The sequence below is a fragment of the Theropithecus gelada genome, chromosome 3 (genome assembly GCF_003255815.1).
Source record: "Theropithecus gelada isolate Dixy chromosome 3, Tgel_1.0, whole genome shotgun sequence".
NCBI classification, from domain to species: Eukaryota; Metazoa; Chordata; class Mammalia; order Primates; family Cercopithecidae; genus Theropithecus; species Theropithecus gelada.
The window spans coordinates 137,143,757-137,170,681 of record NC_037670.1 but is presented as its reverse complement, the minus strand read 5'-3'; the positions used below and the strand labels follow the sequence as shown (position 1 = coordinate 137,170,681).

Sequence of the window (26,925 nt, the reverse complement as noted above, 5' to 3'; positions counted from 1 at the left end):
CCTCGGTGCGCGGCGGCGCGCGGGTTTGGGCGGGGAGGGGGCCGGGCCTCGGGAAGGACGCGCGCCGCGCAGTTTGACCCCGGCGACGTTCCGTACCGTCGCGGATTTTGGCGGCGGAAACATGGCGGTCGCGGCCGGGCCGGTAACGGAGAAAGTTTCCACAAACACCGGCCTGTATTAGCGCGTATGGCCTCGGGCCCTCGTTCCCCAAGGCGTGCCGCCTCCCTGTTTTCCGTCGCAGGCTGAAGCCTTGTCTGCCCTCCTCCTTTTTGGTTTGGTTTTGGAACTGATTCCGAGGTTTGGGAGAGCGCGTTGGTGGCGACGGCCGAGTCAGGTAGGGAGAAATGGATGGACGGCAGGGCGGCGAGATCTAGGTACAGACACCGCCAGGCCTCCGCGTGGTGGACCCCAAGCTCCGCCCAGTCAGCCTCCCAGGGCCGGGGTAGGATACCTGCCCCTGGAGGAGTTGACAGTGGTGGTTGGAGATTGGAGGGTGTGGGAGCGCCTCTCCGTGTCTTGCAAGGGTTCCCCCTCAACTGGGCGCCACGTTGTGGTCGCGCTCTCCCGAGGTAGAGAGTGGTGGAGAACAGCCAAGCTCCTTGTAGGACCTCCCACATCTCGCTAAAAGGAGGCCGAAAGGGAGAGAAATTGCTATTGCTGCTCTAGTGCCCAGGAGTTTAATATTCGAGATACCATTTTCCTCGTGTGAGATGGCTCAAATAGTTATCAGTAACTCAGAACCGAAGCACTGAAATTCCCTGGCCCTGTTTTTTCAGTGTAGTTGTTTCAGCCTTGACACTTCTAGATGGGACAGAAAGTTTCTGAGTGAAGGATAATGCAAGTGATACGGTATGCCTCAAGTCATTCCCTAGAGGTAGGACATGGAGAGAGGATTGAGTTGGAAGAATTTGGGTGAATTAAGTAAAGACTGGTGGAAAGCTGAAAGAGAAACCAAACATTTATGGAATCTCCCTTAGTACTACCAGTTATTAGTTGTGAGATATTAGCTAAGTTCTGTATTCTCTTTATGCATTAATAAGTGTCCAGTGGCGACCATTGTTGTTAAATGTAGTTATTTCTGTATTAGTCTTTATTTTTCAACAAGCATATATTGAATACCTTCTTGATGCCGAATTTTTGCTAGTCACTGGGTGTACAGTATTGAAGACAAACCCTCAGAGACCTTTTGATCTAGTGGGAAAAGCAGACATGAAATAAGTGATGGTATGTAACAGAGAAAGTACGGGGGTCATGTAGTGGGGAGGGGGCAAGGATAATCTCTTAAGATAATGTTTTATCTGAGACCTGAAGAGTTGGAGTAAGCCAGGTGTCAGCACTGGGGTGGGGCCAGGAGGAGGAAAAGGAGTGTACCTGGCTTGGGAATAGCATTTGTGCAGTTTGTAATTGAAAGGTCAGTAAGTTTGGAAAACAAAGTGTGAGAGGAAGAGTGGTAACAGATAAGGCAGGAGAGTTATTCAGGCCCAACACGGAGAGCCTTATAAGGCATTGAAGGAGTTTTGACTTTATTGTTAAGGGTGATGGGACGCCATTGGAGCGCCACGTTTTGGTTTTAAAAAGTACACTTCTTAGAGAGGGCAAGAGTGGATACAGGGAAATGTTCAACATGATGGTGGCCAAAATCGGGATGGTGACCCTGGGGACGAGAAGTAGAAACACTTAAAAAATGTTTAGGAAGAATAGTAGACAGGACTTGGTGAGGGTTAAATGTAGATGATGGTGGAGAGGAGGGTTAGAGTAGTATGTAAGGTTTTATTAAATAATCAGACTCTGGCAGTGATTAGTTAACTTTTCCCGTATGCATATTGAATCTTCTATGCTCCATTTTAATCTACCTCTGGAATAATTGTTCATTGAATCATTAATGATGGCAAACCAATTGAAAAGGATTGTAATGTTTTTCTATTATTCTCTAACTCAGGCTGTCTTTTGAAGAAGATCAGAATGGGGAAAGACTTTTGTAAATTAGCCATTTAAAAACAATCTGCCATGTTGATTTTGGTCCATCAGAAGGTAACTGCATATATTGCATTATATGGATGCACTGTACTTGACTAATTTTTTTTTTTTACATGTTTACATTTACTTTGTTTCCAGGTATTTACCTCTGTTAACAGTGCAGAACAGAGCTGGTGCTTCAATTTCTATAGTAGATTAATATATGTGTGCACTTAAGTAGAGAGATAATAATTGAAGACATAGAAATAAATGACATTGCTTAGAGAAAGTATGTAGTGAGAGAAAAGCCTAGGTTTGGGGTTGAACATTACGAAGGATGGATTGAGAATGAAGAGCCTTCAAGGAGACCGAGGAGGGGAAACCAATGAATTAAGAAAAAAAATCTGGAGACAGTCTTTGGATGCCCACGAAAAGGAATGGTTTGGAAAGAGAGAGAAGTCAACAATGTAAGTTTGTTTAAAGAATATGCAGGATACGGCCGGGTGCAGTGGCTCACGCCTGTAATCCCAGCACTTCGGGAGGCCAAGGCCGGCGGATCACCTGAGGTCGGGAGTTCGAGAGCAGCCTGACCAACATGGAGAAACCCTGTCTCTACTAAAAATGCAAAATTAGCCGGGTGTGGTGGCGCATGCCTGTAATCCCAGCTACTTGGGAGGCTGAGGCAGGAGAATCTCTTTAACCTGGGAGGCCGAGGTTGCGGTGAGACGAGATCGCTCCATCGTATTCCAGCCTGGGCAACAGGAGTGAAACTCCGTCTCAAAAAAAAAAAAAAGGCCAGGTGCAGTAGCTTGTGCCTGTAATCCCAGAAGTTTGGATGGCGAGGCCGGTGGATCACCTGATGTCAGGAGTTTGAGACCAGCCTGGCCAATATGATGAAACCCCATCTCTACTAAAAATACAAAAATTAACTGGGCATGGTGATGGGCTCCTGTAATCCCAGCTACTCTGGAGGCTGAGGCAGGAGAATCGCTTGAACCCGATAGTAAGAGGTTGCAGGAGAATCGCCTGAACCCGATAGTCAGAGGTTGCAGCAAGCTGAGATCCTGCCACTGCACTTGGGCCTGGACAACACATCGAGACTCCGTTCCCCCACCCCCCCCACCCCCCCAGAAAAAGAGTACGCAAGATACTGAGTGAAAAGTACCCATTGGATTTAGGAATTTACAGGTCATTTCAGCACTTAGCAGAGCAGTTGTGTAGTGGGAAACACCATTTAGTGGTTTGAAAAGTGAGTAGGTAAGAAGTAAAGCAACTACCTCCCAGCTGTCAAAAGGACACAAGATTGAGTTTCATATAGGATATGGGGATTAGCAAGGATTGTTTTTGTTTTGTTTCTTAACTTTTTTGGTATTGTTTTTAAAAGAAACAGGTTTATAAATGTTTAAATACTAATAGATAAAAGTGAGAGTTTGCAGAGAGGAGAGAGTCTGATGTTCTGGAAGAGGCAGAAGGAAAGATGCACAATATGGCTGAAAGATTTAACCTTAGAGAAGCAACAGCCTTCTTTCCTTATATTTGGACATATAAGTAGAGATGGGTTTGTGGACTTGGGAACTCAAGTGAACTCCCTTTTGATGACTCTCTAGGAGGCAGAATCATCTGGTGAGCATGCAATAGGAAGAAGTAGGGTATCAGAGATTTGAAGAGAGGAAGTAGGGTTTTGAGTAGTCACAAGAATGGAGAAGAATGTTGACCAGGGAAGGATGCTCCATGGATTTAGAGTGGTACTATTTAGCCCAGTGTGTGGTTTTTTTCCCCCTCCTGTCCAGCAGTGTTCAGTAGTCTGAGCCCAGATTGTACCATCAGCTCTTTGAGGATAAATATTCTAATGTATTTGTTGAATTATTTTATAACACACAATAGTGATGTTTTAAAAAAAACCTCAGTGCATTCCAGATTTTGTCAGTTTCTCACACTCAAGTTAAAAAGATAAACCAAAATATACCAAAGGAAGACATTTTCTTTAACATTATGTGGTACCTTAAGACATAAGTGAATACAAATTTAATTAAGGCAAATCAGTTGGAATACTTAAATAGACTTAGTTGTAAAAAATTTTTTAAAAAATGCTTGTTGAACATATAAAAGCAAAATAAGTAATAATACTTGGAACTTCCCAGAGACCCTAAGGTTGCTTTAGTAACATTCCTCTCCAGCCAAATGAGTACGAAGAGTTGATTCTAGGTTCTCATATTTCTCTTGAGCCTTTTAGTGTAGAGCTATTAAGAAAGTACAGATAAACTAATCACAAACTAGTATTTTTTGTTTGTTTGTTTGTTTGTTTGTTTGTTTTTTGGAGGCAGAGTCTCGCTCTATCCCCCAGGGTGGAATCCAGTGGCGCAATCTCGGCTCACTGCAACCTCCGCCTCCTGGGTTCAAGCGATTCTCCTGCCTCAGCCTCTCGAGTTAGCTGGGATTACAGATGCCTGCCACCACACCCAGCTAATTTTTGTATTTTTAATAGAGACAGGGTTTTTTCATGTTGGCCAGGCCGGTCTCTAACTCCTGACCTCAAGTGATCCGCCTGCCTCAGCCTCCCAAAGTTCTGGGATTACAGGAGAGAGCCACTATGCCTGGCCCTAGTTTCTTTTTAAGTGTCTGATTGGGTTCTCTTTAGATAGAGTTACCATGAATCATTGATCAGTTCTTTTGAAACAGTATACTAGGAAATTTTGAAGAATTATAATAGATGGTTAAATCATTTTTTGACTACTATCATTTTGTAGGTGTGACTTGTGGAAGCTTTAATTTCCTGGGTCCTCTAACAAATAATTGTAGTAACATTTGTTTAAGTACAATTGAAAAGTTCTTCATTTACTTTATGATGACTATTAGGGTGAGCATTTCAGTTTTTCATTTTTGACTCGGAATTGATCAGGAATTGGTTTCTATAGAGATAGTGTTTAGATTTGGAAAGCAAGTTTAGTAATCAGAGTAATTTAATAGAGGTAAAAGTACAGGGAGAATTATGGCTCAACTTTAGGGACTGAGTAACTTTAATACTAGTGAGTTTATTAGTTAAACAATGTAAAGACCTTGTGTAACATTCTAGAGCTGCCTTGTAAAAAGATGTAGGGGATATTTGGCAGGTAGTAATGGTTGCTGTTACTACTAGTATATACAAGTGCTTTTCACATTAGAGGTAACAGTGAAGTCCTTCATTTGCTTTAAGAACTAAGTAGCTTTATGTTGTACCAAAACCTGCTACAATCTAAGCTAAAGCTAACATATCACATTTCCTTGTTGTTGAAAAACCAGATATTTAAACCAGAATGGATTAGGTGAATTCTTCACCATCTCTGGAAGAACAATTCTATTCATGCAGTCATAGCATATGATGAGTAGAAGGCACAGCCATGTCTGTTTGGATAAACTGCCAAGTTTTAAGCCAGAAGCAGTAATCATTAAGATATTGCAAATCAGGTTATAAATTGGATTTCAGTTTTTAAACTGGATTTTTTCACTTTTTATATGCATCTTTATATAAAATAATGAGTAAATTATATAAAATTAACTCTGAAATATTTTCTTCTTCTTTTTAGATCACTATAAACAAAATTTCCACGAGAGAAAATGTTGAAATAGGAGTTGCGGATACACTGGATATACTGGATGAAATACAAGCGGTTAATTTTTGTAACGTGAGGGAAAAGCCCACATTGCTGGTTACATGTGTAAATCACTGCGTTACTGCTTTAGTCATTGTCTCTATTTAGCAATGACAAGACTGGAAGAAGTAAATAGAGAAGTGAACATGCATTCTTCAGTGCGGTATCTTGGCTATTTAGCCAGAATCAATTTATTGGTTGCTATATGCTTAGGTCTATACGTAAGATGGGAAAAAACAGCAAATTCCTTAATTTTGGTAATTTTTATTCTTGGTCTTTTTGTTCTTGGAATCGCCAGCATACTCTATTATTATTTTTCAATGGAAGCAGCAAGTTTAAGTCTCTCCAATCTTTGGTTTGGATTCTTGCTTGGCCTTCTATGTTTTCTTGATAATTCATCCTTTAAAAATGATGTAAAAGAAGAATCAACCAAATATTTGCTTCTGACATCCATAGTATTAAGGATATTGTGCTCTCTGGTGGAGAGAATTTCTGGTTACGTCCGTCATCGACCCACTTTACTAACCACAATTGAATTTCTAGAGCTTGTTGGATTTGCCATTGCCAGCACAACTATGTTGGTGGAGAAGTCTCTGAGTGTCATTTTGCTTGTTGTGGCTCTGGCTATGCTGATTATTGATCTGAGAATGAAATCTTTCTTAGCTATTCCAAACTTAGTTATTTTTGCAGTTTTGTTATTTTTTTCCTCATTGGAAACTCCCAAAAATCCGATTGCTTTTGCATGTTTTTTTATTTGCCTGATAACTGATCCTTTCCTTGACATTTATTTTAGTGGACTTTCAGTAACTGAAAGATGGAAACCCTTTTTGTACCGTGGAAGAATTTGCAGAAGACTTTCAGTCGTTTTTGCTGGAATGATTGAGCTTACATTTTTTATTCTTTCAGCATTTAAACTTAGAGACACTCATCTCTGGTATTTTGTAATACCTGGCTTTTCCATTTTTGGAATTTTCTGGATGATTTGTCATATTATTTTTCTTTTAACTCTTTGGGGATTCCATACCAAATTAAATGACTGCCATAAAGTATATTTTACCCACAGGACAGATTACAATAGCCTTGATAGAATCATGGCATCCAAAGGGATGCGCCATTTTTGCTTGATTTCAGAGCAGTTGGTGTTTTTTAGTCTTCTTGCAACAGCGATTTTGGGAGCAGTTTCCTGGCAGGTAAGCTTATTGTTTGTCCATCAACCCCAATGATGTAATAAAATGCTAACTTCAATAATTGAAATTAAAGTTGTAAGGTCAAGTTCCTGATTTCAAAAGGATATTCATATTTGCTCTTATTTAATTTTGTTCATGGAATTGAAGTACTGAATGTGTTTCAAGAGGATAATTTGTTTGATTTCTAGCAAAGAAGTACCAAAATGTTATGAACACTCAGCATTGAGATGCCTCCCACTTCCTGACTGTTCATTAGTGAAACACTCATCGATTAAAGAGTCTTAGAAAACTAACATTCGGAAAGTATTTAAAGATAGTATTCTGATGCTTTCATTATACCCATGAGGAAACTGAAAGCCAAAGAAAACACATCCAGAGTCACTAATACTGGCAGGAACAAGATTACTTAATTTCTGTCTATTCCCTGGACTCCTCACTGTAACATGTTTCTTGTATGTAGCCATTTCTCTGAAGATTTTATATAAAAGGTGTTAGATATATAACTACATATCAGTTGCTTAATTATAGATTAGAGGTTATCCTAAGAAAGAAAACGTGGGTTTCACAGGAACTTTGCTGCCCAGAAATGTTTTCTAAAAGGTTCTTGTAGACAAAGACATTTGTACAGTTGGAGTTTGCATCTACAGTATTAACAAACCCAGTCTTCCATTAATTGAGCATGTATTGACTATGCACTGTATGCCAGGCACCGTAGTGGGTGTGGAAGATCTCAGGATGTCTGTCAAAGGTGGCACAATCTCCAATGGGAGGAGGAAGAGGCTGGCATGTAAACAATTATGATTACAGTGTGATAAATACTATAATCTGTGTACATCAGGCTGGGATGTGGGGCATAAAGGAAAGTCAACTCTGCTTGGTGCAGCTCTCTGAAACAGTTTGTTCTGCTCAGTGATTTCTAGAGGAAAGTCAGCTCTGCTTGGTGCAGCTCTCTGCTTTGTAAGTTTGTTGCTGCTGAGTGATTTCTAGAAGTGTGTTTTGAAGAGGGAGATGTGGAGACTTGCCTGGACATGGTGCTTTCTAGTCAGCTGGGCTAGGGCAGGGATCCTGGTGGGAGTCAACCAAATGAGGAAAACATCTTGGGTGTGGCCTGAGGATATTGTCCTTACTTTGTTTGCTGTACTTGCTAGTGTTGGATACTATCAGAATTATGATGATGATGTCCAAAACTCAAGCATGAGTTTTCTTTCCTCTTCCTTGCCTCTCTTCCTGCTAGCTCCTTTCCCAGCCCTAAATACTTTTTCTTTTCCAAGTCAACCTCATTCATGCTGGATGCCATTCCAGGCTGTCAAATTCTGTTAACCAAATATTAATATTTTCTTGGTCTCCAAAGTTTTTCTTATCTAGTGGTCTTCAGATATGGTGTGTACCACTGGAGGTACACAAAAACTTTCCAAGGAGTCTGTCAGCAGCGATAATTTTAAGAGCATCAGTTTCCTGATTTTCACCTTCAATTCTGCTCTTTCCTAAAGTTGATCTGTTTGAGAATCCCTCGATTTAGATGTAGGGTGATAGCATTGTGGTTTTAATTTATGTCTCTAATGATTAATGATGTTGAGCATCTTTTTATGTGTGTATTAGCCATTTACTTTGTTGTTTAAATATTCACATCTTTTGCTCATTTTAAAGTTGGGTTATTTGTCTTGATTGAGTTTTAAGAGTTCCTTATATATTCTGGATACAAGCCTTTTGTAAGATAAATGATTTGGAAATGTTTACTCCCAGTCTGGCTTCCGTTTCTATTTTCTGAATGACACTTTTTAAAGAGTTTTCAGGAGTAAAGGTTTTTAATTTTACAGAATCCAAATTATCCACTTTTTCTTTTACGGACTCTGCTTTTAGTAGCTTATCTAAGAAGTCTTTGCTCAACACTAGGTCACAGTTCTTTCAAAAGCATTATTGTTTTAACTGTTACATTTAGGTGTATGATCCATTTTGAGTTATAGTATGAGATAAGGATCTAATTTTTTTTTTTTTTTAATATATAGCTGTCTCATTGTTCCCAGCACCATTTGTTGAAAAGATTAACATTTCCCCTATTGAATTGCCTTGGTGCCTTTGTTTAAAATCAATTAAACATAAATGTAAGGTTGTATTTTTGAGTTCTTTTGTTATACTGACCTGTATGTCTCCCGTTATGTTAGTACTATGCCATCTGGTGAGATGTTTTCTAATTTCCTTTGAAATTTCTTCTTTGACTCATGGGTTATTTATAAGTTTGTTGTGTGATATCCTAATATTTGGAAGTTTCTCACATTTCTTTCCGTTGATTTCTAATTCCATGTGGCTGGAGAACACTGTATGATTTTAGTCTTTTAGGCCACTTGCTTTGTGGCATGGCATGTTTTATTCCATGTTCACTTGAAAATAATGAGTCTTCTGTTGTTGGGTACAGTGTACTATAAATATCAGCTAGATTAAGTTGGTTGGTAGTGTTATTCATATATCTATAGCCTTGTTAATTTTCTGTCTAGTTCTGTAATAGATTAAAATCTCTATTATAGTTCCTGAATTGTCTACTTCCTTTTTCAATTCTGTCATTTTTTTTTTTTTTTTTTTGCTTCATGTATTTTGAAGCACTGTTCCTAGATGTAAATGCATCTTTGTTATATCTTCTTACCGTATTAACTCTTGTAATTATGGTAAACAGCATAGTTGAGTAGTTAAAACAGAGATTGCAATGACGTGCAAAACAAAATATTAGCTATCTCTCCCCCCCCCCCCCTTTTTTTTTTTGACACAGAGTTTCACTCTTGTCACCAAGGCTGCAGTGCAAAGGCACCATTTCTGCTCACTGCAACCTCTGCCTCCTGGATTCAAGTAATTCTCCTGTCTCAGCCTCTCACGTAGCTGGGATTACAGGCACCCGCCACTAGGCCTGGCTCAATTTTGTATTTTTGTGAGAGATGGGGTTTCGCCATGTTGGCCAGGCTGGTCTCTAACTCCTGACCTCTGGTAATCCACCTGCCTCGGCCTCCCAAAGTGCTGGGATTACAGGTATGAGCCACTGCACCTGGCCCCCTGTCTGGCCCTTTTAAGAAAAAGTTTGCCAATCTTTGTTCCAGACCAGTGTTTCTCACTCCTCAGTATGCATGTGAATCATGTAGGGATCTTGTTAAAATTCTGAAGATTGGAATTCAGTAATTTTGGGGAAGAGCATGAGACTCTGTGTCTCTAAAAATCTTCAATGTGATGCAAACACTTCCGGTCACCAGCGTACTCATTTAGTGGCAATATATTCATTTAGCTATTCAAGACCAGTGTGAATCTACATGAGTTGTGTCTGCATTCCACAATTGGTCGCTATTTGGAAACTGCTGCCCATGGCATGCCTTAAAGGTAACTAAATTTTTTCAACTTAATTTAACCAATCCTCTGTAGAAAGATTTCAAACTCTGCTCTGCCCAGTGTTCTGTGAGATGTTAGTGAGTGTACTCTGAGAAAAAAATGTTCAAAGTACAGAAAGAAAAACATTTCCAAACTAACTTGACCGTGAAGTCCTTGCTCTACCCTCATTACTTACATTACACACCTCCCCACACCCATACCTTTTAACCTCTATGTGAAACATAATTTGGGAAGTATCTGCTGAATTTGTACATGTTCCAGATCTCTTGAATTATGAAAGAACCAGAAAATTATGTAGAAAGGCAAATAATTAAGAGCTTTGTTAGGACATGACTGTTTTGGGGATAATAACACCATCGTTTAATGCAAATAAATTCTGAGGGCTATCTCAGATTATTTAAATTGGATTTTAATTGATTTTTAAAATTGAACTATTTTTACTTATTTCCTAAATGATATTAAGTTTTTAATATAATCTAAAACCATTTGTCATATTTCTGTGAGAGTAATACTAAGGTACTAAACCAATTTTTCTCACTGTCCCATTAAAATATCCTTCAATCTATTTTCACTAGAAAAACTGTGCCACTGATTAGGTGAGGGCAGACCCAATGTGCCAAGAAAAAAATGAGGAATTAAAGAAGGCTTTGAGCAGATCAGTTTGCCAGCTATGACAGAATCTATGAAAGTAGACATAGACTGAAATCAAGAAGGCTAGCCAGGAGCAAGAGATAAGGACTTGGACTAAGGTGATAGGGAAAAGGGCTATGATAAGGATAAAATTGAGAGTATTATCAGAGGAAAAACTAGTAGATTTTGTTGAGAAGTAAATTTAAAGCGGGCCGGGCGCGGTGGCTCAAGCCTGTAATCCCAGCACTTTGGGAGGCCGAGGCGTGTGGATCACGAGGTCAGGAGATCGAGACTATCCTGGCTAACATGGTGAAACCCCGTCTCTACTAAAAAAAAATACAAAAAACTAGCCGGGCGTGGTAGCGGGCGCCTGTAGTCCCAGCTACTTGGGAGGCTGAGGCGGGAGAATGGCGTGAACCCGGGGGGCGGAGCTTGCAGTGAGCCGAGATCGCGCCACTGCACTCCAGCCTGGGAGACACAGTGAGACTCCGTCTCAAAAAAAAAAAAAAAAAAAAAATTTAAAGCGAATTTTATATTAGTTGATAAAATGTAAAGTTGAAAGTTCCGACGTGGTAGATAGTCAAAATGTTAAAAAGATGTTGAGAAACTGAAGAGAGCAGATAAGAATGTAGGATGAGGGAAGACATGATGATGGATCTCACTGAGGTAATGACCTAGTGGACATTTGGAATTTATTAAATACCTTATAGGTTTCTTTATCTTTTAAAATATATTTTTAGGGACTCAAATGTACTTTTGTTTTACTATTAGAGAAGTAAAAACATGCAAGATTAACATGCCTTATGGAGCACAGTTGTAATTTAGATCATAATTCCAAAAAATGGGTTTAGCCATTTTTTTTTAAGGTTTTGCATATGAAAACTTTTGGGTTTTGTTTTACTTAGCTTAACATAAAAAATTTTTTATTAAGGAAAAATTTACATATAGAAACATTCACCTTTTTTAGTGTGTAATTCTGTTATTTTGACAAACACATATATTTGTGTGACCACTACTACCACAGTCAATGTGTAATGCAGTTAAATCACCACCAAAATTCCCTCTTGCTTCCTTGTAGTCAGTCCTTCTCCCAACCCCCAGGTACTTGGCAACCTGATTTGTTTTCCGTTCCTAGAAATTTTCCTTTTCCAGAATGTCATATTCGTAAAATCATTTAACACTGTAGTCTTTTGAGCCTGACTTTTGTTTTTGAGACAGAGTTTTGCTCTGCAGTGTGGGCTAGAGTACAGTGGCACAATCATGGCTCACTGCAGCCTTGACCTCCTGGGCTCAAGCAGTCCTCCCTGTCTTGGCCTTCCAAAGTGCTGGGATTATAGGTGTGAGCCACTGCACCTGGCCCTAAGTTTGACTTCTTATTTACATCATTTGAGATTCATCTGTGTTACTGTGTGCCATCAGTAAGTTAGTTACTTTTATTGTGAGCAATATCCCATTGTATGGATGTTCCACAGTTTATCCTTTACCCAGTTGAGAGACACTGAAATTATTTGCAGTTTTTTGGTAATTATGAATAAAGCTGCTATAAACCTTTGTAGACAAGGTTTTGTGTTAACATAAGCTTTTATTTTAGTGTGATGTGGAATTGCTGGGTCATGTGGAAAGAATTTAACTTTATACTGCCATACATATGTATTTCTAATCTACAGAATAAGCTCATGACATAAATTATCTATGTATATATTCCAGAAATCAAGACTGAAAAGGTTAATTAACTTATTCGTGCACACATAGCAAGTGGCTGAGCTGGGATTGAACCAAAGTCTAACTCCGAAGCTTGGGTCCTTTCCACTATGCCCTACTACTTCTGCATAAAGAAGTCATTTGACTTTAAAATTATACAGCAGTCTTCATAATGTTCTTACATTTCCTGAACCAAGCAAAGTTTTGAAAGTTGCCTGTGGTTTCTTAAAGCTAGATTTCTCACAGTCTCTCCATTTATATATTGCTGCATTTATGTATTCTGTTTCTTAGTTGGGCTTTACTTTCTTTAGGCTTCTATGTATGTTTTCCAAATCTGGTTTGCATAAGGTGACTCATAAAAAAATACTTCTAAACAAACAAGCCGTATATGTTTATGTAAATGTTACATTTTAAAAACGACATTGCAGAAAGAAATTTTGTTCCTGTTACCTGAAAAATTTTAGGATATGAAACGTTGAATACTTTGACCGTGACTTGAAAGCCCAGCTGAATAGAGCTCTAATAACTAGTAACTTTTATTCAAAGGGCATCACTTACAGGTTGTTTATTGGTCTTCTTTTGTGCTGAGGTTGTATCTGCTCTGAAATATGAGCCATGTCTTAATATTTGATAGTGAGCTGAGGATAATTTGAGAAGCAAAGGAGAAAAAGTACTTATAGGCTTTAATCAATTGATCTTATTTGTTACTTGGATTTAAGGTGTAAGGAGTACTCCAAAATCACAAATGACTTCTAGATTGAAGCTATAGAGAAAAGGTTTGCAGGCCAATAAAATTGAAGCTCTCTGAAAGTGGCAAGTGGATAAAACATCCTAAATTTATTTTGGCTTCCCCTGGACATACTTGCCATCTGTTCAGTTAAAATTATGAATTTTTGTATTGCCAAAACATTAACTTGTGTGTGATCTTAATAGAATATTTAATACCGTTTTTCTAAGCTTGCTTTTTCAAAATAACCTAATAGAAGTACTTAATGATTTTTTCCTGATAAATTTGCTTTTTAAAAATGTATGACAGGGCCAGGCATGATGACTCATGTTTGTAATTCCAACAGTTTGGGAGGCCAAGGCGGCAGGATTGCTTGAACCCAGGAGTTTGAGACCAGCTTGGGCAACATAGGGAGACCTCATCTCTACAAAAATGAAAAAATTAGCCAGGCATGGTGGTGCATTTGCCTGTGGTCCCAGGCTACTTCGGCGGCTAAGGTGGCAGGATCACATGAGCCTGAGAGGTCGAGGCTGCAGTGAATTGTGATCATGTCACTGCACTCCAGCCTGGATGACAGAGTGAGACCTGTCAATCAGCATAAAATTCTCAGTTTCTAAGATTTTTTAATATAAAAAGCAAGTAGTAACAGATCATCTGTTATTTATGAATTGTGATCAGTAAACCCTCGAATATCTACTTATTTAGTCCTACTGTATCAAATATCATCATCAGTGTTACATAACCAACATTAGGGTATTGAATAACATCAATATCAATTAACATTTTAATCGGAATTTTGAATTATTAGGCTTTTCATTTAAGTCATCTACAAATTGATTGGCAATTGAACTTTATCATTTGTTTAGTTTGCTGCTAAATGAAACCGTTCAATACTTTTTCTAATAGTAAAAACATACTGAAGATGAGACGCACTCGTTTAGGAAAAATATGTAAATATATAAAATGTAATAGCCTGGAAATCAACCATCAGAAAATTGGAACTGATTCCATTTGTAAGAACAGAAACATAAAATAAGTTTTAAACTTATCAAACTTTTATTTTAAAATTACTGTAAACCTCAATGTAGGTTATAAAGGAAGACTTGAATGAATGGAAAAACACACCATACTTCCTGGGATGAAAAGACTCGATGCTGGGCCTTGCAGACATTTGTATACATAGAGGAAACTGTTTTCAAAGCTGAGCTGCACTTTTGGCCCCCTCAAGAGTGGCAAAAATAAAAGCCAAGCCCAGGGCCTCCAGAAGTGAGATCTCTGGTAAATTACCTCCCATTTTACGCTTACACAGTGAAAGAAGAGGGTGGAGCCATGTGTGTTATAGCCCTCTCATGAACTTGCTTTCTGCCCCCTTGTGTCCTGTTGGTGGTTCAACCTGGGATTAAGTGGTCAAACCCGGATTAAGATATGTAGACTCGTGATGTCCGCAGCTCTCTGGAAGAAACAGTTGTCCCTAGGACAAAGTGTCATTTTCTAGGCCTAAAATTAATAATAATATAATTTTTATATCCAGCGTTCTGCTTATAAATTTAACCAGGTACACACACATACACACAGCACCAAGAGCAAGAAGCAGCAAAATCAACAGACAATAGAAAAAAATCTTTAGGTATTGGAATTATCAAACAGAAAACTGTCATGCTAAGTTGCAAAAATAAAAGGAGAGATCAGGACATAATGGTAGTATACTGGAAACTTTAAAAAATGACAAGGCAGATTTTAAAAATAACTAAATAGAAATTTTAGGATCAGGAAATAAATTATTTCAGTGTTACAAACATAACATTAGACAAAGCTGAAGTGAGCATTAGTGAACTGGAAGATACAGTTCAGAAGAAGCTATACAAGAAGCAGCATGAAAGAGGAGAAGTATGGAAAATAGTGAACAGAAGGAAAGGATAAGACTCAGAGGATATCTTAAGAAGATCTCATATTTGTTTGATTAGAGTCCCAAAAATAGAGGGAAGAAATGAAAGTCAAAGGACATATGTGAAAGGATAAAAAATAGACCAACAGAACAGAAAAAGAGAGACCAAAAACAGATCCGTGAATACTTATGATAAAAGTGGCACTGTAATGTGGAGTGGTTGGTATTTTCAGTAATTGCTGCTTGGACAATTGAGTGTTTCTGTAGAAGAAAAAATCGGGCCATTATCATAAAATCAATTATATTTGGATTATAGATTTAAATGTGAAAGGCAAAACAATAAAGCCTTTAGAGGATAATGTTAAAATATCTTCTTAATGGTTGGATAGAGGGATTTTTTTTAACAAGGCATAAAGTGACTATATTATAATTAAGAACTCTTGTTAAGCAAAAAACAGCATTAAGGTAGTTACAGAGTCACCAGCAAAAGACTTTCATTTAGACTATGTTCAGAACCAAACAAAGCTAAATCAATGAAGAAAAGGTCAGCCCCATAGAAAGGTGGGCAAAATATTTAACACTTCATCACAGATGATACCCACGTGGTGAAAGGTACTTAACCTCATTAATAATCAGAACTTGATATTTATTCTAGTTTTGGTATAATGGCAAATTGTAAGCAATTTAAATACCAATAATAGGATCCACCAATTAAAGTTTTATATGTATTATAGGAATGCCATTTGGTCTTTACAAGTGACTTAGAGTTATGTAAGCTTAGATTAAAATGTTCACAGATTAGGTATCCCATTTCGGTAAAAAAAATACACATGAATATGTATTTGTGAAAAATACATTGCATGAAGTCTGGGAATATTTCAGAGTAGTTGTGCATATAGATGATGGTATTTGGAATTATTTTAATCACATATCTTTTTTACTTATTTGTATTTTATAGTGTTTCTAAATGGAGCATGTACTGTGTTATTTATGTCATTGACAAAATAGGATGTACCAAAATAGGGCAGTATATTCATTTTTCTATTGCAGGAATAAATTTTTTAATTAAATTTTGATCAAATGAACCACCCCTTAGTGTTAAAAGCATGTGTTCATGCACCTAGGCATATAGTATGTACAGTAGCAATACAGAAAGAATGTGATAGTTTAATATTCTAAAGGTATGTTCAAGTGACTATCCATTTTCTTTTCACTTAAATGAGTCTTAATTTTTTCTTTTTCATTGTGGCTAATACCTGATTGCCTTCTCCTTATTTCTTCTGCCTCTCTACTTTCCATTCTGCTTTTACAATGCTTATATGACCTTAAATTTTCTTCTGTTAAAATTTTGATTGCACATCTAGAGAGTTCAGTGCTTTATAAGGTAAACTATATCATATAAACGGAATTCGTTTTTATAGCTTTAGGGTCTTAAATTTCCTTAAGAATTTATACAGAAAGAATGTAGAAATAATGTAATAGTTTAATATTCTAAAGATATGTTCAAGTGACTGTCATCCATTTTCTTTTCACTAAAAATGAGTATTAATTTTTTCTGCTTTTTCATTGCAATTGATACCTGATTGCCTCCTCCTTATTTCTTCTGCCTCTCTACTTCCCATTCTGCTTTTACAATGCTTACGTGTCCTTAATATTTTCTTCTGTTAAAATTTTGAATTTGTACATCTAGATAGTTCAGTGCTTTATAAGGTAAACTATACCATATAAACGGAATTAGTTTTTAAGCTTTAGGGTCTTAAATTTCCTTAAGAATTTATTTTCATAATTTCACGGGGAAAAAATGAGCCCTTTCTAAAGTACCCTTTTTGATAAATAAATCTGTTATTTGAAAAATGACAGGCACGTGGATTTTAACAAGATATTTGTTATCTGGCATTTTCTCTGTCATATCGAAGAGTGGTTTTGGTTTGTTTTTTTTTCTAGTTTGGATAGGATGTTATTTGACAAATATTTTTTAAAAATGATGTGCTGTGTTTTGCCACAACTTCCAAAAAAAACTGAGATAAATTTAGGATTTATTGCACTAGTTAGCTCATCCATGTATACTTGCCTGCTTTAACTGAACATTGTTTTTAGATCATTAATTGTTCCTTTTATCCTTTTTGAAAGTAGAAGCTAAAAATTGTGAATCAGTGTGCATGTATGTAAATTTATACACATATGTACGTGTACTGTGTAAACGTGTTTTGGATTTCTTTTAGCCAACAAATGGAATTTTCTTGAGCATGTTTCTAATTGTTTTGCCATTGGAATCCATGGCTCATGGGCTCTTCCATGAATTGGGTAACTGTTTAGGAGGAACATCTGTTGGATATGCTATTGTGATTCCCACCAACTTCTGCAGGTACAGTAATCTAGTATAGTTAGTGGTAACTATTCAGTTCATAACATTTTCTTAATATTTATATGAATAAAATATAGCTCCTTTTCAAAACCATATTTTCAAAATATAACTTTTGCGTTTCTTCCAGATTTTTAACAAACTTTATTCCAAGTGATATCTTCAGAGTTCAATTGAAATATTTTGATAAATATGATAAGCTTATATTTTAGCTAGAAACCAGAAAATATTCATGTATAACTTTTCTGAGGAAAGATCTTACCCTAAAGGGAATATTTTGTTTAAGAAAGTGTCCTCTGGCCAGGCGCGGTGGCTCACATCTGTAATCCCAGCACTTTAGGAGGCTGAGGTGGGCGGATCACCTGAGGTCAGGAGTTTGAGACTAGCCTGGCCAACATGGTGAAACCCCATCTCTACTAAAAATACAAAAATTAGCCAGGCGTGGTAGCAGGCACCTGTAATCCCAGCTACTCGGGAGGCTGAGGCAGGAGAATCACTTGAACCTGGGTGGCGGAGGTTGCAGTGAGCTAAGATCGCACCATTGCACTCCAGCCTGGGGGACAAGAGCAAGACTTCGTCTCAAAAAAAAAAAGTCCGAAACAACATAGTGAAATATAAAATGTGCACTGGGCCTGAGAGGCTGGAGGTTTAGTTCTGTGTTACCTTCGGTACATTATAACTCTGAACCTTATTATCTGTCTTTACCTAAAGACATCATTCCTGTTCATCTGACAGGAATGGTATGAAGAACAAAAAAAAAAAGAAAAAAGTGAATGTAAAAACACTCTGCACACTGAAAAGTGCCATGCAAATACTAGGAATTCAGAGGATTGGCAGTGAAGTTTAATAAATGTTTATTGCAGTTTTATTCCAAAATAAATTTTACCCACAAAGGTGGTGACAGCTGTATAAATCTGTAAATGTGCTACATTTTGATTTTTATTTTATAGCTAAATACCTTTAAAATAGTTACTTGCCATAAATGAATTCTGATGACAGTTTTCATCACACTTTCCCTGGGGGAGGGGAGAGTTGAAGTAAAGTTTTTTTTCTAATTTCAAGTATTTAACATAAAAATCTCCAAATAGACTATTTATAGGAAATATTTTCCTTCATGTTAAAGACTTAATCAAAAGTTGAAGGTTCAAGAACTGAGGGAAACAGATTTGGAAATGTCCGATAAAGTGAGAAATGACAACCTTGTAGAAAGAAAGAATGTGTGGAAATAGTAATATGCACAGTTAGATATTTATTACATTGTAATTTTTTAAATGTAGTGCTTACTCTTTTGTGACTGTAATTTTAAAAGTAGAATACTATTGATGATACATGAAGCAAAATCTAAGGTTTTCAAAAATCCTGACAGAAATCCCTTTTCTGGATAGGAATGATGGTTTTTTCTTTCTCAATATTAATGGTATTTTGCTAGTTATAAGACTTGCTTTATCTACTAGAGTACCGTTTTATATTTATTCCAGGAGCAAATCTAAGTCTGCAACTAGTGTTCAGTATAAAGCAGTGGACCTAAATTTTAATAACTTTTTAAATGCCTATTAATAATTTCTTCTATTTATGTACCTTAAGTTAATGAAATTTGAACACAATTTTTATAGACTATTTTTCAATACAGAAATATATAATTAAAATATTGCTTTTATATTTTGTGTGTTATAATATTTTTAAACAATAGTTTTTTTTAATAGTCCCCACCCAGATGTTCTTGAAACAGTGTAATCCTGCTTTTAAAAAGCCTTGTCCAATATCTGTCATGTAAGAAAATATGAATAAGGAACAAAAAGTAGTACTATCTACATTTGGAAGTATTATCCCAGCTTTTAATTTGATTATTGTTTTAATGATAGTGAGTATTTAGAAACCAGGTTTTGATTTTCTAAGCTTAATTCTTAGTACTATAGGAATTTTAGAAAGGATGATTTTTTAAAAAAAGCCTGCCTCTTAGCAGCAACTATATTATAACTTATTCTTAGATAATCAGTTATAAATGACAGATGAGAATGTGATACAGAATGAATACTTCTTAAACACCAAAATAATTGTTTTTTCTCTGCTTCAGTCCTGATGGTCAGCCAACACTGCTTCCCCCAGAACATGTACAGGAGTTAAATTTGAGGTCTACTGGCATGCTCAATGCTATCCAAAGATTTTTTGCATATCATATGATTGAGACCTATGGATGTGACTATTCCACAAGTGGACTGTCATTTGATACGCTGCATTCCAAACTGAAAGCTTTCCTCGAACTTCGGACTGTGGATGGACCCAGACATGATACGTATATTTTGTATTACAGTGGGCACACCCATGGTACGGGAGAGTGGGCTCTAGCAGGTAAACTCACCTTTGGCAGTTTCACTATTGTAAAGATACACATGTATATGTAGAAATCTGTACTTCACACACAGTCATCAAATTTCCAGGGTTCTTAGTTTACTGAACTGTACATATGACTCTAATTTGTTTTTCTTTGCTCTAGCATCCCTGTTTAGCCATCTCTAATGATAAGATTCAGAAATATGTCTTGTAGTGATTAGAAGGAAAAAATGCTTTGAGACTTATAGTTTCCCTGAAAATATTTTCAGAATTGCTAAATATATTTTTCAGAAGCTGATAAACTTCGTTGACTAGTATTTTTAAGTTTTGAAATGTTATGGATGCAGATTTCAGTAGTCCTTCACATCTGTAGTTTTATTTATGTTTATAAAGCTCACCAAAATTTTAAACAGCAGATCATGTAGTATGGTGGGAGTAGCATTTAGGTCAGGAGACCTTGGTCCTGGTCCTAATTTGCCACAACTGTGTTATTTTAGGCAAGTTAGTTAACTTCTGTTGGCTTCAGTTTTCTCGCCTGTAAAATAAGGCGGTAATTTTAAATGATCATTGAATTTTATTCTAAGGTACAAAATTCTGTAGGGATTGTTTTGCATTTGAAAAATCATAAAATAACTTTGGTTTACATGCATTATGGGAAATAGAAAACTTCTTAGTTATTGCCAAGAGAGAAATGAGATCTCTTTATATAATATATAAATTTGTCAGGCTTTCCAACTATTAATAGAGAGTAAGTCAAGGGCTTTGTTTTATGAATTGTTACTTGCTTAGGACCTATAACAGAGCCCAATACATAGTAGAGGATCCTTAAGTAGCTAATAGATGAAATCATTGAATAAATCATTAAAAAAGAAAGGTAATTTTCTTATTTTAGATTAGAAATAGTTATTTTAATTACATGATTTTTTTCCATAAAAGAGTGTAGATGTTTTAAACCAAGAATATATAAATAATAAAATAGTCATGAATAAATTGGAAACATTCAGGATGAAGAAAAAGATAAATAGAAGTAGTATGGAAGGACAGAGGCAGAGTTGCCAATATAAGAACTCCAGAAAGAAACAAACAAAGGGTTAAGGTAGAGATGATTTTAAACCAGTGCGATCTCACTAATTTCATGCCAGATTTGTAACTGGAGTTTTTATCATAAAGAGAAATATTTTTTTGAAATTTTTCTTTTTTGCAAATAAATATTGAATAACTCAGTGGCCTTCTAGTAGAAAGACGAGCTAATATTTATTGGGCACATTTTAAGCATCAGCTTACTGTACTTAGTACCTTACACACATTGTTAATCTTTATGTGAAATCCTTTGAGATGGATACCACCACTTGTTATCTTCATTTTTGAAAGGATGAAATGGAAATTGTAAGTTGTTATGCAACTTATGATTTAAGACCAGATCTGCCCGGTTCCTAAAGTGTATTTTCCCCCCCACTGTACCATGTTGCCTCCAAGAGTGAAAGCCGTGATAATAAAAAAATGGCATGTTCTGGTTAAATGGATATTTTTGTTAGCATGGGTTACCCATTTCAAAAAATTAGAATGTACAAGACTAAAAGATGTACTGAACATTAAAACTACTTGAATATAGTTTATAAAATCATTTACTTGACCTATAACTTTTTAATTACAAGGTAGAAAACATCTTTTTAACCTTTATGGCTACTTTAGTTTCAGGTAAAGTATGACATTCTGTGTATTCCAACTCAGAGCACAAGAGAAAGCTTTAGTCAATTAAAATAGTCTTTACAGAAATAGAATTTTAGATCTAAAAGTAGAGATTACTGAAAACTTACTATAATCCTTATGATAATAAACTCTACCCAGATCAAATGGAAAAAACAGGGCTAATTTTTGGTGGCCATGCATATATCCCTAGTTATTTTAAAGTGTTATAAGAGAGTAATTTTAGAAGTAAGTTTTTTTGTGTGTGTTGATATGAAAGATTTATTACTTAATGGAAACACTTTTCAAAAAGTTTGCAGTTTTCTTAAGTAATTTAAAATTCATTAAGTATTTCTTAAAGATAGCTATGGAAATCAATTCTAGATGTTCATTTACTAATTCTTATATCAGCGTTTTATTTTTCTAAGAAAATAAAAAAACACTAAGATACACACATATATATGTATCAGGTTTTCAAAATTTTCATTCATCATTAAGTTAGGAATAATTTTTGAAAACTTTAAGAACTCTAAAATAGAGTCGTATTTTAGGTAAATGTTTAGCAGTTACATTCTAGAATGATGTCTTTATAATTTTTTTTGAAGTATGTTACCAGTAAATTGACCATTACAGAATTCATCTGTTAGCTAAGATTTGTTCTTGTGTAACTTTGAGAGCTTATTATAAGAAGTTTAAAAAAATAGAGAGAGAAAGCATACTGATCTCCCTTCCCTGAGAAAGGTAGATTTTATCTTATAATTCAGCAACTGCATACTGTCAAGCATGGCCTGAGGCATCTGGCATACAGAAAAGCCTGCTTTTCGGTTAGTTCATGCCCTGACCTGCTTTAGACATAACCCTCAAGGGCTGATTCTGCCTCACAAATAATATTGAATATCTCTGCTCTGAGGAAAATGCTTTAATCTATTCCAAATTACATGACAAAGAGCTTTAAGCTCTGCTAATTTATTAACAGTTGGGTTTTTGTTGTTGTTGTTGTTGTTGTTTTTTCAGCCGACTTTGAAATAGGAAACATCACAACTGGATTTTAGTTGGGTTAGCAAGTTAGTAGCAGACCCAGTATTAATATCACTGTGGGAAAGAGAATCTGTATTTGCCGTTTATCCCATATGTACTTAGAATATGTAGTCTTCTTATATTTATGGAGTTTCATGATATGGAACCTAATATTTTTGCCTCTGCTTGAGGATAGAAAACAATCATGGTAATTACAAGAGAGACAGAAATAAATGGGAAAAATGTACATAATTTATAAAGTAGTTTATTACAAATAAAGCCTTTAAAAAGCAGTCTCAATTACTTGAAATGCATCAGATGGCTGTTATCTTAGATAGATGTAAGTACTTTGAATCTGGGCCAAAAGCCAAATGTAGCATAGAACCTATTCATAGGAGAAAGCAGAGCAAAAGAAGAGAAATCGTTTAGAAAGCTTTAATGCTGCTTTAAGTCTCTTGTTGATATCTAAAGAGCATTTATATAAGAGAATTAGGGTAGAATATGCTAAAGAGTATTTATTGAAATAGTTGTGGATGGCATGTTGGGCAATGATGTTTTGTGGCAGATGGAATTTATATAATAGTTCTTGTAATCTGTGTCATCCTCTGATCTCTAGAGAAATTTAATAGAGCTGGCAATAATGGAGAGTTAACGTTTGGCCATTTTTGAAAAAGTATCTTTTGGAGGTATCAGTGGAATAACACATTAGTAATATGTGGAGACCATGTACTGAAATACTGTCTCTGAGATAATATGTGTGAGTGTTAGAGCGATTAATAAAACAAGTTTATTTTCATGTTCTTAAGCTATTGTGGGCTGATTAATAAAACATTAATCAATTACACATAAAGAATATGATAGAATCCCAATTCTAAAGCATTCTCTCTGGTGGTGTCCATTTTTAATGGTGAAACCAAGAGGACAGCTGATTTGGGGGAAATATGTATTCTGGAGTTAGGTTGTTGGATCTTGTGCTGACAGATTATAAAAGTAACTTATGCTCAATGTAAAAATTACAGAAAAGTATTTTAAAAACCACCTGGAAGTGAAACACCTAGCAATAGCTGCTGTTGTAATTTTTGTAGATGCCTTGTCATGCTTTTTCTAATACATTTGCTCATCAATAAATTTTCTTTATAAATATTTTGTTATAAGATTTCCTCCTAAGGTTTTAGGACATAGTTTATTTCCATTTCCCAAATGGGAAAGAAGTCTTTTTTGCAATTTTTTGTCCCTATGTCTGTTCTTTTCTTAGGATAGATTCGTAGAATTGGAATGATCATTATCAGTGTACCATTGAGGCAGGGCCAAATGAGGTGAGGGTGGCAGTTGCCTCAGGCACAAAACATAAGGAATGCCAAAAAACTCAATAATCAAAATGAACATTTTAATGTAGTACACTTAAAAATCAAAATTAATGCAAAAAAGATCCACGATGAACTAGATGTAAAACCTGTAGTCAGAAGTTTATTTACTTTAGAACTTTCTGGGTATATATTTTTTTAATCCCTTGTTCTTCAGCTATAAAACTGATTTAAATGTAAATCTGTTCTTAAATTCATTCTTGTACAGGTAGGAATAGGGTTTATTTTCATTCAGTAGGTACTTACATATGAGGAAGAGAAGGAAACAATGATACAGAATGGGGGCCAAACTTTTTCTGTAAAGGGCCAGATATTTTTGGCTATGTGGGTTTAGATCCCTGTTGCAGCTATTCAGCTCTGCTACTTTAGAGCAATAGCAGCCATAGACAGTGTAAATGAATGAATGTAGTTGTTTTCCAATAAACTGTTATTTATGAAAATAATTATATGAAACTTAAATTGCATACAATTTTTACTGTCACAAAATATTCTGATTTTCTTTCAACCATGTAAAAATATAAAATCAGCTCTTAGCTTTCAGGCCATACAGAAAGAGGTGGCAGGCTGGATCTGGCCCATGGGTTGTAGTTGCTGCCCCTGGTATAGAATGTTAGCTTTTCTGTATAGTTGTTTTCACTAAATACAAAGTATTTTCTTAATTTATACTAGCAGATTCCTTTTTATGTGATTAATAAGGATTTTTTTTTTTTTTACCTGAAGTTGAAAATCTGTTGTAAAAAATATCTTTTCAAAAGATACTTTGAAAGTGTAATTTAAATACTTTATTTTTTGCTTATTTAATTCTAAGAACTTAAGGAAAATACATGTAAGATGAGTATGTTCCCACTAGGAGAAAATTATTAAGAGAGTTTTCTTAATGAGAAGCTGCAGAAATTATTGCTGCATTGAATTTTCTCTTGTTCACAGGTGGAGATACACTACGCCTTGACACACTTTTAGAATGGTGGAGAGAAAAGAACGGTTCCTTCTGTTCCCGGCTTATTATCGTATTAGACAGCGAAAATTCAACCCCTTGGGTGAAAGAAGTGAGGAAAATTAATGACCAGTATATTGCAGTGCAAGGAGCAGAGTTGGTAAAAACAGTAGATATTGAAGAAGCTGACCCGCCACAGCTAGGTGACTTTACAAAAGACTGGGTAGAATATAACTGCAACTCCAGTAATAACATCTGCTGGACTGAAAAGGGACGCACAGTGAAAGCAGTATATGGTGTGTCAAAACGGTGGAGTGACTACACTCTGCATTTGCCAACGGGAAGCGATGTGGCCAAGCACTGGATGTTACACTTTCCTCGTATTACATATCCCCTAGTGCATTTGGCAAATTGGTTATGCGGTCTGAACCTTTTTTGGATCTGCAAAACTTGTTTTAGGTGCTTGAAAAGATTAAAAATGAGTTGGTTTCTTCCTACTGTGCTGGACACAGGACAAGGCTTCAAACTTGTCAAATCTTAATTTGGACCCCAAAGCGGAATATTAATAAGCACTCATACTACCAATTATCACTAACTTGCCATTTTTTGTATGCTGTATTTTTATTTGTGGAAAATACCTTGCTACTTCTGTAGCTGCTCTCACTTTGTCTTTTCTTAAGTAATTATGGTATATGTAAGGGTTGGGAAAAAACATTTTATAATGAAAGTATGTAGGGAGTCAAATGCTGACTGTAAATGCATAAGAGATGTTAAAAATAACACTGCACTTTCAGGAATGTTTGCTTATGGTCCTGATTAGTAAGAAAACAGTTGTCTATGCTCTGCAATGGCCAATGATGAATTACTAATGCCTTATTTTCTAGGCATATAATAGTTTAGAGAATGTAGACCAGATAAATTTGTTTACTATTTTAAGAAAACTACCAGTTTACTTACAGAAGATTCTTTTTTCCAAACAGTAGGTTTCATCCAAGACCATTTGAAGAACTGCAAACTCTTTCTCTTAGAAAACAAAGAGGGCTGCCTAAAATAAACACAAAATTTGCTTCTACTCCATCACATTCAGATGTCTTGGTTGTGACCTATTACCAGTGTAGCAGAGAACCCAAGTTACATTTTAGATCAAAACATTGTTTATGTAGGTACTGTTAAAAGGCTAGCGCCTACAAATTGCCCTTTCATGCTTTGGTCAGGGGGCCCTGAAAACACTGGTAATATTAAGAGTCTTTCTCAGGGTAACTTAATGTTTTCTTAATGAACAATGTTTCCAGCTACAAATTCTTCCAATAAACTGTCTTCCTTTTTGAAAAGTACTCTCATAGAAGAAATTTAGCAATTTCTCATTTACTGACTCAATCTGTTTTAAGTATTCAGAAAAGATTTTGATCCCTATTGAGTTAATGCTCTGCCATGAAAATTATTTTTCTGATCCTTGTTAGTGATAACCTTTTTTTTCTACTGAAGGTCAAAGGCTAGGAAACAAGTCATTTCTCTTCTTGTATACATGTAATGTATTATGTAAAAAAGTATTCATATTGGCAATTTTAGTTAGGCATAATAGTGTGGTTGTAATTTTTAAAACTTAGTGTTTGTCTGATTAAAGCAGGCACTGATCAGGGTATCTCCTAAGAGGTAATTCACTTCTAATTCCTTTCCAATAATTATTACATTCTAAATTTTCATCTATGAGAAATAACAAGAAGGGAATAGAATTAAATTGGAGAATAATCTAATCTTCATTGTTTAAATGGTTTGACTTCTCACCATTGAAGCCATTTTTTCTAGCCTCAGAAAGAGGAAATAATGCCTCCACCATTTTCTACCTGGTGACTTGAAAATTGAACTTTTCAGTTAGGAAGAAGAGTCGGGGAACTTGTATACCACTATCTATGCAGCATTGTTATAGTCTGATTATTTCTCTGTTTTGAGTATGATTTTCCTAATACTCTAAATAAAATTTTGTTAAAAATTAATTTTTCATTTAATGTGCAAATATTGAATAGTATATTAAAAGTGGTAGTCATTAAAAATGCCCATGTTTTAGAGTTCACGTTTGAAAGTTTCCAATATAGGTTAAGGATTTATATTAGCACTGTCCAAACAGTATAGTTTTTTTTATTGTTCTGTTC

At 35.9% G+C, this 26,925-nt stretch overlaps 1 protein-coding gene across 3 annotated transcripts; it reads left to right on the top strand.

Annotated features, from left to right (window-relative positions):
• Window positions 1–87: 87 nt before the first annotated feature.
• TMEM168 (transmembrane protein 168) lies at window positions 88–26,769 on the top strand. 3 transcript variants are annotated; one of them, XM_025380719.1, is made up of 5 exons: window positions 93–334; window positions 5,520–6,775; window positions 17,304–17,446; window positions 19,518–19,792; window positions 24,769–26,769. In XM_025380719.1, exons 2-5 carry the CDS (start codon window positions 5,648–5,650, stop codon window positions 25,314–25,316), a joined length of 2,094 nt encoding a protein of 697 aa, XP_025236504.1. In that variant the 5' UTR covers window positions 93–334; window positions 5,520–5,647; the 3' UTR covers window positions 25,317–26,769. The 3 variants fall into 3 exon arrangements, with proteins under 3 accessions (XP_025236507.1, XP_025236504.1, XP_025236506.1); XM_025380721.1 differs by having other exon boundaries at window positions 104–334; window positions 6,690–6,775; XM_025380722.1 differs by lacking the exon at window positions 5,520–6,775 and having other exon boundaries at window positions 88–334.
• The last annotated feature ends 156 nt before the right edge of the window (window positions 26,770–26,925 follow it).

Coding starts and splice junctions, on each gene's coding strand:
- TMEM168 (XM_025380719.1), top strand. CDS start 5,648: ATGTGTAAATCACTGCGTTACTGCTTTAGTCATTGTCTCTATTTAGCA. Junction 17,447..19,517: donor ATTCCCACCAACTTCTGCAG/GTACAGTAATCT, acceptor TCTCTGCTTCAG/TCCTGATGGTCAGCCAACAC. Junction 19,793..24,768: donor GGGAGAGTGGGCTCTAGCAG/GTAAACTCACCT, acceptor TCTTGTTCACAG/GTGGAGATACACTACGCCTT.